Source organism: Centruroides sculpturatus, unplaced genomic scaffold, assembly GCF_000671375.1.
Source record: "Centruroides sculpturatus isolate CEXI.00-Female unplaced genomic scaffold, Cexi_2.0 scaffold696, whole genome shotgun sequence".
In the NCBI taxonomy this organism is placed as follows: Eukaryota; Metazoa; Arthropoda; class Arachnida; order Scorpiones; family Buthidae; genus Centruroides; species Centruroides sculpturatus.
The window spans coordinates 131468-150311 of record NW_019384932.1 but is presented as its reverse complement, the minus strand read 5'-3'; the positions used below and the strand labels follow the sequence as shown (position 1 = coordinate 150311).

General features: G+C 29.9%; 2 protein-coding genes across 2 annotated transcripts in view; one reads left to right on the top strand and one right to left on the bottom strand.

Annotated features, from left to right (window-relative positions):
* LOC111632021 (zinc finger and BTB domain-containing protein 49-like) overlaps positions 1–18844 on the bottom strand; it is a 45763-nt gene that overhangs the window by 10406 nt on the left and 16513 nt on the right. The window lies entirely within an intron of this gene.
* Positions 1174–1981, top strand: LOC111632024. The gene is made up of 2 exons (XM_023376377.1): positions 1174–1559; positions 1618–1981. Exons 1-2 carry the CDS (start codon positions 1174–1176, stop codon positions 1979–1981), a joined length of 750 nt encoding a protein of 249 aa, XP_023232145.1.

Here is an 18844-nt window from a genome sequence, read left to right as displayed (position 1 = left end):
ATATAAACAATCATTATGGTAGTGTCATACAGAACAGATAGAATGCACAACAGATAAAACTCAGATTCAAATTTTATGAAAATGATATATAGAAAAAAAAATTTAAAGAACACATAGCAATCAAGAAAAGTTTATGAAAGGAAATCTGTTAAACACATGTGAAGGAATACAAATCTCTTTACAAGAGGTGATATGACATTATATCTTGATTGTGGGTACTTTGAGAACAGTAAATCAGATGGCACCAATGTTGTTACACTTTAAAAGTAAATTTTGTACTTATACCTGTCTTTTAATAATTTTAGTTATTAATGAGAGGCTGCAAAATGAAAGTTGGCTCGAAATGCATATAATAATGGATTTAATCAACCAAAATAAATATAATTAAATTCTACTTTTTAAATCATTAAATTACAGATAGAGTTCCCATACACCTTTAGATGCAGGATTACAGAATTTTCAAGAATTTAGTACAATAATTGTTGATTATAAAATGATGTCATTTTCTATTACAATAGTTTACTGATTAATTTTATTTCTTAGCAATTTTCATTAAAAAATATTTCTTTTTATGATTACAACAATTTTATGGTAAATAAGTAAGCTCATTAGATCATTACTATATTGGTAAAATGATATTTCTCCTATGTTTAAATTTGTTTTAATTCATTTTTAAATTTATAATTAAATTAAGAAAATAGATTAACTGAATAATTACATTTAAAAATATATGAGAATAAATGGGATAGGAGCAGGAATCATATTCAGCTAGTATGCACCAGTACAGAAGTAAAAGAAGTGTAGTCTTAGGTACTTTTGGTAACACAAGCTTATGGTAGCAAATAGCAATGGGAGGCTTATGTTGCATACTTGAACATCAAACTGTATGTAAGCATGTAAGAGATCCAAAGTATTTGTATGATTTCAAATGTACAATGTAAGCCTTCTGTTGTCATTAGATACTGAAAATATATAATAACTACACTAAAGTGTTGTGGCATTACCAATATCAACTTTTAGCATATGAAAATGTTCAGTAGTACAATCACATACACTGAACAAATTTACGGTGTGGTACAATTGATTAACAAATACAAAAACAAACGTTTTCGAACTGCTTCTGGGCTCTTCATCAGGTTCCTACAGTTTTAGCTCGTAAAATTTGATTATGAGATGGTAGTCCCGCTGTTGGAGAACAAAGTCCTCCCGAATATCATACTATATAGGAGATATATTGACGACATTATTATTTTTTGGAAAACTGTGCCTGATATAACAGTCTTAGTGGATGCTTATAATAATAACCCATATGGGTTGACGCTAGAATTAGAACAATCTGACCCTGCAGAGGTCCATTTCCTAGATGTAAATATTAAGTTAGAAAAAGATGGCATCAGCACTGCGGTGTACCATAAACCAGGACCTATGTCGTCGTACATCCCTGTGGGGTTATGCGATCCAATTTCCTACAAGATGGCGGCATATAAAGCCTTGATCAGAAGAGCCTTCACACGTTCTTCTAACGTACAGGCTCGTGATAAAGAGCTAGCATATATACAGTGAGTTGCTGCAAAACATGGTTACCGCAAACCTATACGTAAGATAAAAAAATTATAGGTGGATATATGTAGATAGCGCACGGCTGGTAGACCAACACATTGATAGCCAACCAGAAGACATAGAATGGATCCCCATCACCTATAACCCATATGTAAGATCTATATACGACAAGATTGCCAGGAAGCGTCAAATACGTATTGCTTACAGGAGGTGTCCCATTATTTTTAACATCTTAAGTAATGGGAAGGACCCTCCTAACCCCAGTAGAAGACCAGGAATCTATAGTGTCCCTTTGAGAGATAATAGATTCAATAAGGATTTAGTATATATAAGCTCTACTAAAAGATCCATAGGCATCAGAATGCAAGAGCATAGGGTGGATATTCGTCATGGGAGAACCAGCATGGCCCTCACAACATAGTAACAGATCTGGACATAGTTGCCAACTTTAATAGGGCCAATCTTCTCCTCGGGGCACCTCCCAATGAACATCTCAAGTGGTTAGAGGCAATGCACATCTTTAAATCCTCTATCGAAACTACGTGCATAAATTTTAAAGGGGAGATGATTTTGTCGATGGCCTGGCAAGAGTTGATACACAGCACGCTTTAGCCACTCATTATATCCGAGCAGGCAGACTTGTCACGGATGCGCGATGTATAAATTTAAAAGAACTGTTCGAACTCAAGAACGAAGTTATTTGCAAAGCATTCGATAATCGAATTTTACAAGCTAAAACTGTAGGAACCTGATGAAGAGTCCAGAAGGGGTTTGAAAACGTTTGTTTTTGTACTTGTTAATTGATCGTACCACGCCATAAATTGGTTCAGTGTATGTGATTGTTATATAAGTGTGGTGAGTAGTTAATTTTTTATATTGTTCAGTAGTACTTTCAGTAGTATAAAGTTACCATCATCAGGCGAATACTGAATACAACAGCTATTGAATTTTACGTTTTCCGAAAATGTAAAATTAGTAACACCACAACACTTAAGAGTAGTTATTATATATTCAGAAGTTGGCATGAAGCATAATTTATTTTATTTTAGATACTGAAAATCTGCATCATCAGATTCAGAACAATATATACTTGTACAATAAGTCAAAATATATTAAAATATCTTTTTTATATTTAATTCTTTTATTATTATTATTTTCTTTACAGTTTTCTTTTTAGATCTAAACTTCTTTTTTAAACTCTATCTTAATAGTATGCTACATATAATATACTATTATATCCAATGCCGGATTAACCAATAGACAAATAAGATAATGTCTAGGACCCATAATTCAGAGAGGCAGAGAAAAAAACTAAATAAACAAAAAATAAATGAAGATAAATTTAAAAAATAAAAATTTTAAAAATATTTTTACTAATACAGTATAAAATATTTATGTTGTTATTTTAAAATAATACAAATAAATGTCATTATAATAATTGATTAACAAACAATTATTTATTGTGACATCGTCACAATGCCAGACTACAATTTTTAAATTGAATTGCAATTTTTGAATTAAAAAAAATGTGACTTGCAGTTTGTATCGGAAGTTCATATATAGTTAATTTGGGTCTCCTGTCCTTAAGGTTTCCATATCTGGTCTTGTCTTTCATCTACCTAATTCCATTCTTAAAATTAAAGAAAGACAGATGGACGACAGTGGGAATAAATTGGATTCAGTGCTACATACTGTACCAGTGTATAGTGTACAAGAGCAATGTATACATGATAACTCCAAATATGCATATTGTACATATATGTTCACTGTCATCTGTTTGCAACTACAGTTGCTATTGAAACAAGTAACAAACATTATTGGAACTTAACAAGTATAAACACAAATGAACAGTTATGTTACAGTATTATTCTGTGAGTAAAAAGGTAAATATGTCTTTGTGATATTGATATTTATAATAATTATAGTAAAATAATTATATAAGAGGTCATTTTAGTGGACCCAATTGTGATTAACTAGATGATGAGCTGACACAATTTATTTTAATGGCAAGAAAACAAAATTTGTGAAGCCTAAATGATATGTACCAGTTCATAAAAAATATTATTACATCTTCTTTTCCTAATACTGAAATATTGTTAAGAATTTACTTAACTATGCCTGTGAGTAATGCAACAGGAGAGAGATCTTTATCTATTTTAAACAGTGGCGTGCCGTCATTGGAAGTGGTGGATGCACCACTTTCCTTGTATTTTATAAAAAATAAATACATATTAATTTTAATTATATGAAAATAATCGCACAATATTTTATTATAACTGCATTATGTATCTTATTACAAATTTCTATACTATACATGGAAAAAAAGATAAGATTGCTATTGTATATTCGAATATTAGTGGCGAAGTGGAAGCGCTGTATTGTCAGAATCCAAAAAGCCAGATTCGCGCATGCGCTCTACAGAGCACCAACCTCACCCAGTTTAGCTGGTGGAAGCCTAGGACCTTGGGTGGATGTTACACGTATACCGCATCCAATTCTATCTGGGACTAGTTCTGGGCTGTTAGCTGTCTGCCTGCTAGATATTTGGCCACCCTCGCCTGATTACGTGAATCGAGAGTAGATTTATAACTTAACCAACCAATAAGAATTTACTGGTATGTTTTTATGATAGTTCCATATAGTTGACAGGAGTTTAAAAAATCCATTAAAACATTTGATATTTTTATTCCGCTCTCCGATTTAATATTACTCACAGATTTCAATGTTAAACCAGTGATATTACGATTTCATATATCCCATCTTTAAGGGGATGTAGAAGAAAATGTGTACAATTCTTGTATAATGTTAAAAAATTAACTGTTACTTTGACAGCATCATTTACAACTAAATTTAATAAATGAGAGAGATTCATGAGGTACAGAAAAAGCTCTAGAATTTATTTTCCTTAAATTTACGATTTATGTATCCGTTTGTCATAAAAATTTGACTTTTCACCTTTTTCCCGAGACTACAAATATTCGAGTACAAAGTAACTGGTTTCGACTTATTTCTACTTAAGTAGTAGTTAAATAATTAAGTGATTAGGGAATTGGGGACATAAACAAAACCCTGATGAAAGAACCGAAATTTTACTTAAATAAAAGCTTAACCGAACCATCTCTAGCCAAGTACAGTAAAGACTGATTTCTTCGTATTACTAATGTAATAAAGACAGAAATTTTTCCAGTTCAACAAGAGTGACCAAAAAGTTGTAAATTTTGGAAATTTCTGAGGACACTTGGTCCTAAAATGAATTAGTTAAACTTATTAGTCATTTGTTTTCTAACATATTTAAATTTTTACAGCTATGGTGAGAAACGTTTAAAATCTACAACAGCCCTGGTGCATCCTTTGAGATATACTAGTGATGTGACCAAAGAGGTATTTGACATTGACCGGTATCGGCACCCTGGGGATTTGGCAGTCCGTGTGTATGCACGCTTTGCAACTGTCTTCGATTCCATCCATTAGCCACTTGTAGGGAGCTATTTGACTAAGTACATTGTTTTAAGATTTAAAAAGTAAAGAATATTTTATATTTTTATGTATAGTACGTTTCTTTACAAAGCTATATTTAATTATAATTTTCTTTAAAAGTATATTCATACAATTGAAGAATATTTTGTACCAGGTATGTACCAGTACATCCACCACACATTTTATTTCATCAAGTAAGTATTTATTATTTTATTTTTAATTGTAGCCCTTATATCGTGGATAGAGATTCGAAATGTAATTGTGATATTAAAAATGCATTTAGAGAAGTCTACGGTTTTTACTGGCTTATCGAATAAACGATACGAATGGACCCTAGACCATCACTGATGCACAATTGACTGGTTGCCCCTGGATGTCGGCTTCTTACAGAAACACAGCTTCCGTATCATCAAATGTCAAGGCACACCAATGATTTTAAAACAAGTTAAAAATTATTTAAGAAATTCAACAGACAGGAAAGGCTAAGATCTTTAGCAATGCTTACTATAGAAAAAGATACTCTCAAATGGCTAGAGTGTGAGGATATTATTAATCAATTTTCTGAAACGAAAATCCAAAAACAAAAAATTTAAATTTTTTAAAGGCTGATTAATAACTATAATTATACCAGTATATATTTTTATATATTTTTCATTATACCAGAAACTCTATTATACAATTATTACTGTATTAGTGTTTGTATTCTCTATTATTAATAAAAATTTTAGGTGACATTATTTAAGATTTCTTTAGAAGCAACTTATTTACATCAGGCCCCAATTAAAATTTTGTCTAGGGCCTGCTACAGGCTTAATCTGACACTGATTATACTAAATTATATAACAAATTGAAAAATTAGTATCATTTCAAATTTTTAATTCAGTTTTTTGAGCTAGTGGCACATACACAATTTTTGTGGAACATCAACAAATAAAAGTTGCTCTTATATATACATATAATGAAAAGTGATTGTTGAAGATTACATTTTTTTTTTATAAGAAAAAATAAATTTGTGCAGATTTTAATTTCCAAGAAAGCAGATACTTTTATGTTTTTTACTTTTCATATAAAAAAATTTACAAAAAATATGATAAAATAAAAACAATTACCATTTTTAATTATTTATTGAAATTTTGTAGCACTCCTATGAGAAAATTTGTAGCATCATTACTTAATTGATGATCATCCCCAATGCAATAAATACTAATTATTTGTAAAATATTTTTTATGCATCATTTTACAACAGAAATACATTTGGTCTTTCTGTTGTAAAATGTTCAGCATATTTATAGTTACCATATGTCTGAAAATTTCTGGATTTTTTTGTTGTTAAAAAACATCTGGTAGGATTTTAATTGTATCCGGTAATTTTCCTACCAGTTGTATAGTTGAATATCATCTACAATATAATTTAGTACTTATATGCTGATTCATCAACAGTTGTTTAAAACTATTAGACACAACATGCTTAATTTGTGAAATCCTTTACATTATAAATTATTATACAATTTTATATAGTATTCATCAGCATAATATTTCAATACAATTTTTAAATGATCCAGAAAGATATCATTTTCCAAATTTAATAATGTTCCTTATGTCTTTTAGATTTGAATATGTTTTTTGAAATTTTTTGTCATAATTTATCTTAGTTTTTCTTGAAGTAGACAAATAATCAGGTTTAGCTTTAAAATTCTAATAAGGAAACATTCAAGCTTCAGCATCCTGGATTTTGCTGAAATTTTAATAAATTTTAGTATACCCTATTCATTAATGCATGGTAACTCATGCCTTTGACCAGTAGTTTACAAGAAATCCATTAAAAAATTATTTAAACTGTTCTGTGAACATGATATATAAAGTTCTATAAACAAATTGTAACAAGTAGTCATGGGCAAATAAGTAAGGCACTAGATTGTAAAGCTTAAAGATGCAGGTTTATCCTGTTTTTTTTCACAATTTTTTTTATTATGAAATCCAGTAAATTATTAGAAAATATATTTGGCTCAAAAATATTATTTTGTAATTATTAAAATTATTTGCATATTTTTAAAATCAACAACTGTCATTTGTAATTTGAAAAACCCCATTGTCAGGCTTTTCAACCCGGTGTTTTACTTACTGATTAATATATTTATAGAAGTTCTGAGTGAGGCACTTCAGAGAACAATCATCATCAGAATCTATATAAAAATATTACATTAGATCTTAACAAATAGCAATAGCAAAAGAATATTTTAAATCAAAACTACAACAATTATTTTACCAATTAAACAATATAATTCAGGCAAGATTATTCATCAATTGAACTTTTAAAATCAAATTTTAATATTTTTGATATTCACAAATACTAAAAATATGAAATCTGTAGAAGTTATGAAGTGTTTGCTAGATTACCAATATAGAAAATCTAAAATTTATAAATTTAATTTTGATTATAAAACTATTTGTCCTCAGAGCTATCTCTCTTAGATTCTACAAAAAAATATAGAGATTTCTTTTAAATGACCATTAAACTTGATTGAAAAGCAATCTTGTCTAAATTATAATGTTTAACTAGTAACATGATTAATGTAAATTTAGTTTAAAGTGTATTTTTAGCTATTTATATTTCTTAAAATCTTATTTAAAATTTTTTTTTTATAGATTTTGATAACAAGAAATATCTCTGAAAGTATCAATACTTAATAAAGCTTATTACTCTCTTTGAGAAAGGAATTTACACACCAAATAGGTGGTGTTGGAATAGAAAGAAACTTTATTAGTGTAAATGTAATGATGATGGTAATAAATAATTACAATATCATTGCAAAGGGACAATTTCCTGTGAAACAATGGTTCAGTTTATGACAATATTTGTGCTTCCCGCATTCTTTAATTTAACAAAAATTTTAACATTCTGAATAAAACAGTACATGATGCTATGCTGATAAATGTTTTAAGAAACATCAATGTTTCATCAATGTAGCATCATACATCATCAATTATGAGTGTATTGTGGACTGGACCGTGTCATCTTGATAAATACAAATATTGCTGTAAAATTTGGTCTTTACACAAAATCAAATCCTGTGACCAAACTCTACCACAGGGTTGAGAGAGAGGCAGATCTGACCTCTTGGGGCTCACCAAAAAGAAACAATGGTTAGAAAAAAAATACTATGTATACATGAGTAATTCACAACAATGCAAAAAGAGTCAATGGATTATTTAATAAACAAATGGTATTATAATAATAAATAAAAACAACAATGGCTAGTAATAAATTCAACAAATGTATTGGTGATAAAAAAAATACAGGTGTTAAGACAATCCAAAAAAAAAAAATACAAGATAACAATGAACAACAATTAGAATATATATGTACTGTACTCCAAAGCAAAAATACTACCACATCCACAGTTTATACCTTCCTAATAGCACTAGAGATCCTCTTCTTGTTTTTGCCAATTTGCAATCATCCTTTTATACCTACTGGTATAATAACATCATAACTGTCACCTGTCTCATTTACATGTTCCATAAAGACCAAACTTTAGTGCATATGCATTACAAATGAGTAGTGATAGTCACTTATTACAGGCAGCCATTAGAAAAAAGGAAACATTACTTGGTTATTTCCTTGTTTGATTTTTCAGCAATAAAAATGGCACAACTCAGTCTTTGTACATGCAAATTTGCCTCTGCTAGTTGCCTGTTTGTGATGTGAGATGAAACAGCATTCTGTAGCAAGGCTTCCACCTATTTCTGGAGATGGAAAAAGTCACCATTTCAGCTGTTCCTGCTTGTATCAATTAGATGATCATCTGTTCTGGATCAATCTGGTGCATCCAGAGCATGGCCACCATGTACATGTGCCCTCATGTATCTATTGTCTCTAATAACTCAGGTCATAACAACAATCTAGACAACAAGTAATTTGACAAAATGGCTATCCTGCTCCCTCAGCCTGATGATGCAATCTTTCTCAAACTCCATCAACTAAGTGTAATGTCTTTGCATTATACAAACATGCCTGGCACTCAAAGATTTCTAAATAACATATATACACTGAACATTATGAACACAATGAGCCTCTGCAAGCATTTTTACAGGATGCTAAGATAGTGATTTCAAGGCACTCTGATGGCATTATCCAGCAATTAGACTGCAACTATAATCATTTACATACCTGTCTGAGATATAGCTATATGCCATATTTTGCAGTAATCAGACAATTCTATCTATTGATAGATATAATTTTTTTTGTCAATATTGTGAAACTCCTAAAATTAAACTCGATATTTTTAGTAGTATAAGAGAATTGTTTTAAATGTATTCAGTTATTTTAAATTATTATCTCAATCTAATAATTTAAAATATTTTAAAATACTGGAACCTCAGATAAAAGGATTTATTTAAATTAATATTGCAACATTTAAATGAAAATCTCCAAAAACTAGTTGTTTTTGAAGTTTTTCTATAATAATAATGATTGCTAATAACCTTCTAATATAATGATAAAACATGTTTGAGAAGTTAGAAAGTTACATCATGCTAAAAACATTGTCATTTAATCCATTCAGATTTAGCAATACATGAAGGAATATAAATTCAGTATTAAAAAATTTTTTATTCAGATTCTAAAAACTAATATCAAATAATTTTAACTGGAGAAAGACCTTTAAACTAGCTCAAAAATGTTAGTTTACTAAACTTTAGTGCTAGATATGTAAAATGGTTGTTTTATTCATTCAAACAAATACATTTGAATTAAATGACTACCAGAGGTATAAACTCATGTAAAAGTAAAATTTTTTAGACTATTTTTTAAGGTCAAATTTAGTTTTAGATATAACTATAAATTCTTTGGAAGATATATCTGAACAATTAACAGTTCACAACAGTTATTTTAATTTTTTACGTAACCTAGAAAATCTACAAAATTTAAATGATGAAGAACTTAAAAAACACCGACGATTTGGAGTTTTATCTTAAAGATAAAGAAGATAGAGATATAAATTCTACAGAATTATTTGTTATGATATATGTTTTCTTAAATTATTATATATAATCAGTTATTACCTTGTATGAATATTTGTTGATTTTTTCTTTACATTTTTACACAATTTTTTTATGTGCATTTGTATTTTGCAAATAGTTAAGTTTTTTATTCTCTTTATTTCAGTATACACCTATCTTTCAATTTACATGGTAGATAGGTTCCTGAGAAAAACGTGTAAATTGAAACTAACTTTTTGAATGTAAAACTGTGTAAATCAAAAAGTATGCAAAAAACGCATAATTTTGTTGTTTATTAATTATGAATTTTTTTCAATTTTTGAAAGGCAAAAAATATATTCTTTTATTAATTAAATACAGTTCAAAGGAACAAAAAATAAAATCTAAAAGTTTCATAAAAAAATTATTGCAAGGGTTGATGGCAGTTATCATTCATCACTGTCAATCTCTTCTTTGTGACTGGTTCAATGTCACTTTCATCAGTCGAAATTATTTATGCCAATTCGATGTTTGAATAGAAACATTTACACCTCCAAGATTTGGTAATGAAATCCGTTATTAACATTTGCTTCTGATTTCTTGTTAGATCTTTATAGACCTCATCATATTGAGCCAAGCAGTGATTAATATCACATTGGAATTGAAGAGCCCATTCAACATTTGAATCATTTTGTACAAAATGATTACCCGATTTTCTTCCCAATTAGAGTCCTTTGCGGATGATTTTTGCTGTAAATGCAACTGATTCAAATTCTTCTTCATCAGGATCATTGTCACAATCAATAGTTTCATCAATCATGTTAATTAAATCATCTTCACTTAGTTCTTTATCAGCCACTAGTTCTGCAATATCTCCTTCAATAAAATTGTCGAAACCTTCTCCACCTAATGAATGCACCAATTGTACTATCTGAGAATATTCATCCCTTAATGGTGAAATAGAAGCTTCACCTTTAGCTACATTTGGCCACAATTTCTTCCAACACCATTGAGCATTGATTGCTTAATTGATTATATGATAAAGCAATATGCTTAACACATTGAAAGATTGTAAAATTTTTCCAAGCATTAATAACTGTTAAAGATTTGTTATTTTCTATTTGTTCTAAAATGTGCATGAAGGCTCGTTTTATGTACAGAACCTTAAAAGTCGAAATTATCCTGATCTAATGGCTGTAATAATGAAGTTGTATTCTTTGGACATTCTCATGCTGTAGATCTTGTGGATGACCTGGTGCATTGTCAATTAACAAAAGCAATTTAAAAGGCAATCCCTTTTCATTTAAATATTTTTTGGCATCTGGGATAAAATATTCATGAAACCATTCATTAAAAATTGCAGCAGTAACCCATGCTTTCTTATTGGCCCTCCAATAAACAGAAAGATGGTTGATATTTATTCCTTTAAATATACATGGCATTTTTGATTTGTTAATAACCAATGGTTTCATAATGTGATCTCCTGAATTATTGGTATAGAAAAGAATTGTTATGCGATTATGCAATCTTTTGCTGCTTTATGACCGCTAGCTGATTTATGAATTTTAGACACACAGGTCCTATTTGGCATTTTTTTCCAAAATAACCTGACTCATCAGCATTGAAAACCTGATCAGGAGTATATGAATTGTTGGCAACAAATCAGCAAATATTCTTGCACTGCATCTACATCACCAGATACCAGTTCACCTTTTAATTTTAAACTATGTGAAGAGTGTCTTGATTTGAATCTTTCAAACCAACCATGACTTGCTGTGAAAGTCTGCTTCTTTTCAGATAAAGAAGAGGATGGTAACTGCTCTTTAATTTTTTCATAAATCCGCAAAGCTTTGTTTGTAATAGCATTGGCATCCGTTTTTGAGTTTGGTCCTCTATCCTAATCATTAATGCCTTCTTCATGTTTTCCATTGCAATATCTCTGACATATGAAGTTGTGCTCATACTTGTACTAGTGCCAGCTGCTACATACTTTCTAACTGAATTTTCACTTTTTCTTATGGTTCTTATTGTAGCTTCATTCATGCTATATAATCTAGCAACATCTATTACTTTTTCTCCATTTCGTAAACAATCCAAAATTTTTTTTTTGGTTGCTAAAGATATAACTTTTCTTTTTACTTCTTCCTTATTTATAATTTCTTTCGACATAATAAGCCTACAAATATTACTCAAGAATAAAATATGTAATTAAAAATAATGTAATTGTTTGTTATTTACGAATATGAAAAATTAAAATTTTCTGGTTAAAAACGATGTGCAATGAGTGCAACTTCATGCATATAGGGAATTCCCTATATTGGTTGATTGGTTACCATTTGACAGATTGAAATAAAACTGCCACATATTGCCATAAATATCAACTATATCTTATAATTAAGGTGGACTGATATATAGATAGGAGTTAAAAATTGTTCCTTTTGATCATAGCCAGTTTATTTTCAACATTTATTTAAAAATTTTTTTTTAAACCGTGTAAAAGCGAAAACGTGTAAAAAAAGGTAGTGTGTAAAATGAGGGATAGGAATATGAAGAATATGCTAAAAATGGTACTATGAAGAATATGCTAAAAATGTGCAAATTTAAATAAAAATGTTAAATTTTTTTAATGACAGTCATAAGGTTGAAAGGGTGTATGTTTTAAAGGTTGGTGCCAAAGAAGGTAATGTCACCACTGGGTACAAGCATATCCAGCAGCATCAAAATATGGAACTGATACATAAGATGAAACAATACAAATGGAAGGAATACAGTAATAAGAGAGATTTAAGAAAAGGTTGAATGAGTAGTAAAAAGGATATGAACAAGTGCAGAGTGACGAAGCACTAGCACAGGACAGAAGGGCATGTAGAACTGGAATTAAGACAAACTTCCAGATAGTTAGGAGAATGGAAAAGAAGATATGCACAGTATTTTAATCATTCATATAAAATTCAACTTAATCTGATGACACAAAAATTTTGTATTCAAACATATGTATTTTAAAGACTGTCATAAATCATATAACATATTTTTATACTTTTAAACTATCATTCCATCCCCTGTAATGCTCCTTAACACTTACACATATTCACCCCCAAAATTACATAATGCATATTCTCAATCAACTCCCTTAATTGTATTAAAGAATATACAACAAGAGACAATGTTATATGGTAATTAATAAAATAATGTATGTATAATGTACAAAGCAGTGACATAGAGAATGCAGTTTGCTATACAACATATCAGAAACAAAAATGAATCATTCTGTTACTCAAGAGTTGAGATTCTAGCATTAAATAATGCTTTTCTATGAATACCTTAACCCAAGGGTGGCCAACAGTTTTTGCCCCCGGGACAAATTGGAAAGAAAACTTTTTCACAGGCCGAAGGCTGCCCTAGGAAGATTTTGAGGTGGTGCGAGATCTCATTGTGTTGTCACCCCGTAGAGACTGAATTGTAGATAGAGATTACAGATACATTTTTCATATTATCATGCTTTATCAACATTCTACGCTGTACTTACGAGATTTGTAATGGAGGATTAAGTCTAAATGCACAGTGAGTTGCTGACTTTTTCTTTTTTTATTTGGGTGTCAGAATTTTTCATCGAGATATTCGGACTTCACTAGCTAATATTGAGAGATTGATCGCGGGCCACATAGATTCATTAGACTGGCTGGATCTGGCCCACAGGCCATATGTTGGCCATGCCTGCCTTAACCTCTTTGAAATGTATTGTAATTACTTGCAAACACATGCACATCTGCATTATATAATGGGCAGCCCCATCAATGAAAAAGTGTTTTTTACAATTGTTATTAATTACCAGTACACATATAAAAATAAAAAAGGATGTGAAAAATCTAGAATACAGAAAGTTATTTTTTCAATCAACATATTCAAAAGCCTATCCAGCAAAACTTTTACTTAAGTTTTTGCTGGATAGGCTTTTGAATATGTTGATTGAATAATTTAAACAGATAAGACCTTGATTTAATGACTTCATTAAATCAAGGTCTACTGTATTTCTAATATTAGACAAAATATTTGCCTTAAAAAAACTTTAGAACATTTTTTAATTCACAAATAAAACATACTAAAATGTTGGATCAGGAGTAAAAATTATTCAATGTACAGTACAATACATTATATTATTATTGTATTCATATTTATACATTATAACAGTATTTTAATACATCTTGTACAGTACACTGTTGTTAATATATATTTTAAAAACTCTAAAAACCTATAATCCAGAAATTTTTAAAATACATGTAAACATGGAAATATTTTACCTGCAATAACACTGCTATCAATTTTCACAATGTTGACTCTTTCCTAGAGTGTGGAAGTCTTTCTTTGAAATGTAAATTTTATTATCCTCCATTCTATACTGCATTAATGGCCCTATTCAGTGTATGTTTTACTTGTATATATTTGACTCATTGTATTTTTCCTCAATGTACTTAATGTAAATTGTTTATGGATTTTATAGTTGTATGTATCTCATTCATTGTATTCTTTTAAAATGTACTCCTTTATTGTACTTTATTTTATTCATAATGTACTGTATCCTATCTTACTTTGTATTTTATATCATACTACTTAGTATTGTATTTTATTTTATTGTACTGTATGCTACTCTGATTTTATTTCATTTTAACTTTATTTTATTATTTTCTCTTATCACCTACTCAATTATTGTTACTTTATATATACCATGTACCATTTATTAAACTTACGTGTTCTGACCCCACCCGGTTGCGCCTATGCGGTGCCGGGTTTTTGTACTAACTTTTGTACATAATAAAGATTAAGATTAAACTGAACTATCCTCCCCTACCCTTTCTCTCGTCTTATGTCATCTCCTCTATACACACATGTATGGCAAACCCCATTGTTTCAGCAGTTGGGATTAGTTTGCCTGATGATGCCAATTCAACTTGACAGAAGCATTTGTACGCATTTAAAAAATTGCTGGATTATAGATTTTTAGAGTTTTCAATTCAAATATAACCAGTTTTGAGTAGTAGCAATATATACTTTTTTTTTTAAATTTGATTTAATGGACTTTTGGCAATAGCAGACACTCCTTCTTTCCAATTAGTCCATTTAATTTAAAGGCTTACTTTATACTTAATAAACTTAGTTTTGGAGTACAGTAATACCCTGAACTTACGCATTAGGTGGAACCAAGTGATAACTATGTAAGTCAAATTCGCGTAAGTCGGGGTATAATTTCGCATATAAATACAAAGAAATAATTTTTAATTGGGGCCGGAGACTAAAGAAAACAATAATTTAGAAAAAAATGTTTAATAAAATCTTAGATAATACATATGTATAACAAATTATATTATTATACAATTTTTCACATTTACTTGATTATCACACTATAATTTTAACATTATTTCCATCTCAGCTATAATACTGTGACATTTATGAATGATGCTTGAATTTAAAGATTGAGCATTTTTTGCAGCTTTGAGAATTTTTTCTTTACGTTTTATAATTGTTCTGACTGTCGATTCCAGTAGATCAAACTTCTTTGCTAATTCACAAATTTTCATTTTTGTATCGAAGTCTTTAATAATGTTAACTTTACATTCCAGAGATAAAGTTTTTCTTTTCTTGTTTGATGAAGAAAAATCAGTTCTACTTCGTTTGGATAACATAGCAGAGTCTCTCAAGTCTCCATAGATATGACAAACACAGAAATAAATAACACAAAATAAATTGTAGCTATATGTCAATTTCACGTGACATGTCCGAACATGTAAGCTGAACAATAGTGTGGAGGGAGTGAGTAATCAAGAGTTGCGTGGCGCTCAAACAAACAATGAATCAACGAGATTTGAAAATTGCGTAACTCCGGGTTCACATAAGTCAGGGTAGCGTAAGTCAAGGTATTACTGTATTTTGTATTTAAAGAGAACAGACATAGAATATATTTGAAAATTTACTAGTTTATCATGATTACAAATAAAATAATAATGAAATTACACAATTCAGAAATTATTACTACTGGTATATCTGTTTTTTAAACATTAAAACACTAGAAAAAGGATATAAATTTATTGTTACTTATACTATTTCTTACATAGAAATCAAAGTTAAAACTTAATTGATTAAATATCTTAAAACTAAAATGTTTCATCACTAACACTAAACAAATTCAATATTTCAGTTCTTACTAACAATAAATTATTATCTATCAGTACTATTATTATAATATATATTTTTTGTAATAGTAAAAATAAGATTTTAAAATTTTAAGTTTTCTTGTTATAATATTCTTTTGTGATTCAAAAGTAATCTTTTTTTTTATTCTTGATGGCTATTGTAGGAAATCTGATCTGATTTACAGATTCCATCCCACCAGTTCATCACACAGAAACTTGAACAACCAAATATTATACTACAAAAACTTTAATCTCTAGTCCCACATTTGGACTCCACCACTTCACTACTGCTTCCTCTCTCTCCTATGACCTGACCTACTTTCTCCATCCCTCTTCCCGCCTTTTTCTCCCCTCGGTTATATGACCCCTTGTCTAAATTTATTATTACCCCGCGCAAACGGATTGACAAAACTGCAGTTGAGGGAGGACAAGGAGGTCTGATATCACTACAGCTATCATTTGTATTTGTAATACTATAACATATTTTCCATTTTATCTTGTAAAAAATAATTTTATCTATTAATACAATATCTTTATCCTAATTATATTATATTATATTTCCAATATGGTCCTCATTCTTCCTTCATTAATACGGCAATGTTTCTTTAAGAGAATTTAATATACTACTTTTTGATGTTAACATTTGCGACATATGTTTCAAAATATCTTAATAAATTTTAAGCCTGGGAAAAAGGGGTTAAAGTCAGCAGGTTCGGGCCATAAGCGAGCATGTTGCCTACCCAAAATTTTTTCACTAAATATATGAATTCAGCATCAAGATTCGATCACACCCTAACATTTTGAAGTTTTTTATTTTTAATAAGTTGATACATCAGGTGGCCTCTGAGTCACTATTCAGTCAGTACTTATTCTTGACTACTATCTTTATTATTTTAAACCTTTCATTAGATTCTTATCAGAAAGCTTTTACGTATTTATATCATATGAAGTTAGCACTTCCTTTTGATATTTAATACAAAATTATATGAAGAGCATGTTTTCATCACAACTTTTAAAATTATCAATTCTAAATCTTCATTTCTAAGAAATCTTACAGATACAGAAACGTTGAATGTAAATGTTATTTATTTTTTTTAAAGTGCTGATAGGATTTTAAAATTATTAATTTTAAGCAGTGCTGTGGAGTCGTGTAAAAATCTACTGACTCCGACTCTTCCTTACCATCCGACTCTGACTCCGACTAGGGGCGGACTTGTTACCGAAAAAGACCTGGAAATTCTGATGTCATCATGTGATCTCAGAATAAAAGATTCAATAAATAGAGTTCTAATAAAGATAGAATGTAGAAACTTTTTATTTCAAAGCTAAAAGACTCCTCTAAGTAATATATAAATATGTATTCGATAATTTTTACTTTTCCAGCTGTTATATAACAAAGGATATATAACAAAGTGTATTTGCTCGGTCAAAAAATGACCCCTCCCAAATTTTTACATTTTTGGACTCAGGACACCTTGAAATTTTAAGTTAATTAAGCAAAAGATTCGAGGTTTTTTCTGTGTGTGGATGTTAGACTGTGGGGGGGACATGATTTTGTTCACCCTGTTTGAAGCCTAATAATTTCTGTGGTCAGAGTGGTCAGAATTGGAGTCGGATGGTTTAACACAGGAGTTAGTTAATAAGCGTGGTTGAACTAAATCGTGTCCCCATACACATTCTAACATCTTAGGCGAGAACATCTTAACAGGTTTTACTGTACTATTATAAAATGACAAAAAAGCTTACTTTGAGGGTAGAGACGAGTTTTATTTTTTTTTTAAATTTTGAATGCTAATTAATAGCGAGTAAAATATTCATTAAGAGATATGACACATGACCACTTTTATGTCTTCACCCTGTCGACCTTTAATTAATAACCAAAATTTAATAGTATTAATGCCCCTTTATACGCAAACTACAGTGCTACATTTTGTTTCTTAAATTTTACCCATTCTGAGATATTGTTTAATATTTCAGAACAGAAAATAAAGAAATTAAACAAATTAGATGTCAACACACACACACAATTTTTCCCCTTTTATTGACTTTTTGAGGGGTTCGGGAGGTCTCCAAACGTGTAGATTTACGGAAAAAAACTTGGAGGGTCAAATTTGACAGGATTCCAATACTTTTCCGTTTTATATACTTAACAAGTTGGTAAGTAAAAAGGAGTCGGAGTCGGCGGATTTTTTGACGACTCCGATTCCGACTCCGGCTAAAACACCAAAATTCCACGACTCCGACTTCACAGCCCTGCGCACAGCACAATGTCGTCCGCAAACAGCACATTCCACAGTGTCTTACTTTTCACGTCTTCCACCAATATATCCATCACCAAATCGAACAGAAAAGGGGTAACGGCTGAGCCTTGGTAAAATCTGAGCCGTGACTTTTTAAATTAATTAATTAATCAATGGAAAAATTCGGCATAGAAATTAATAAGACAAAAGTAACGAAGTGTGTATGAGATAATGATCAAAGAGCGGTAAGAACGAGACTTCTCCAAGTAATATTTTTTACTTGGCAGTATTACATCTGATGAGAAACGTGTAAAAGATGTAATAACCAGAATAGTAAAAGCAAAAGGAAAGAAACACCTTAATATCAAAATTCATATCATTAAAAAACCAATAAAAATTTCA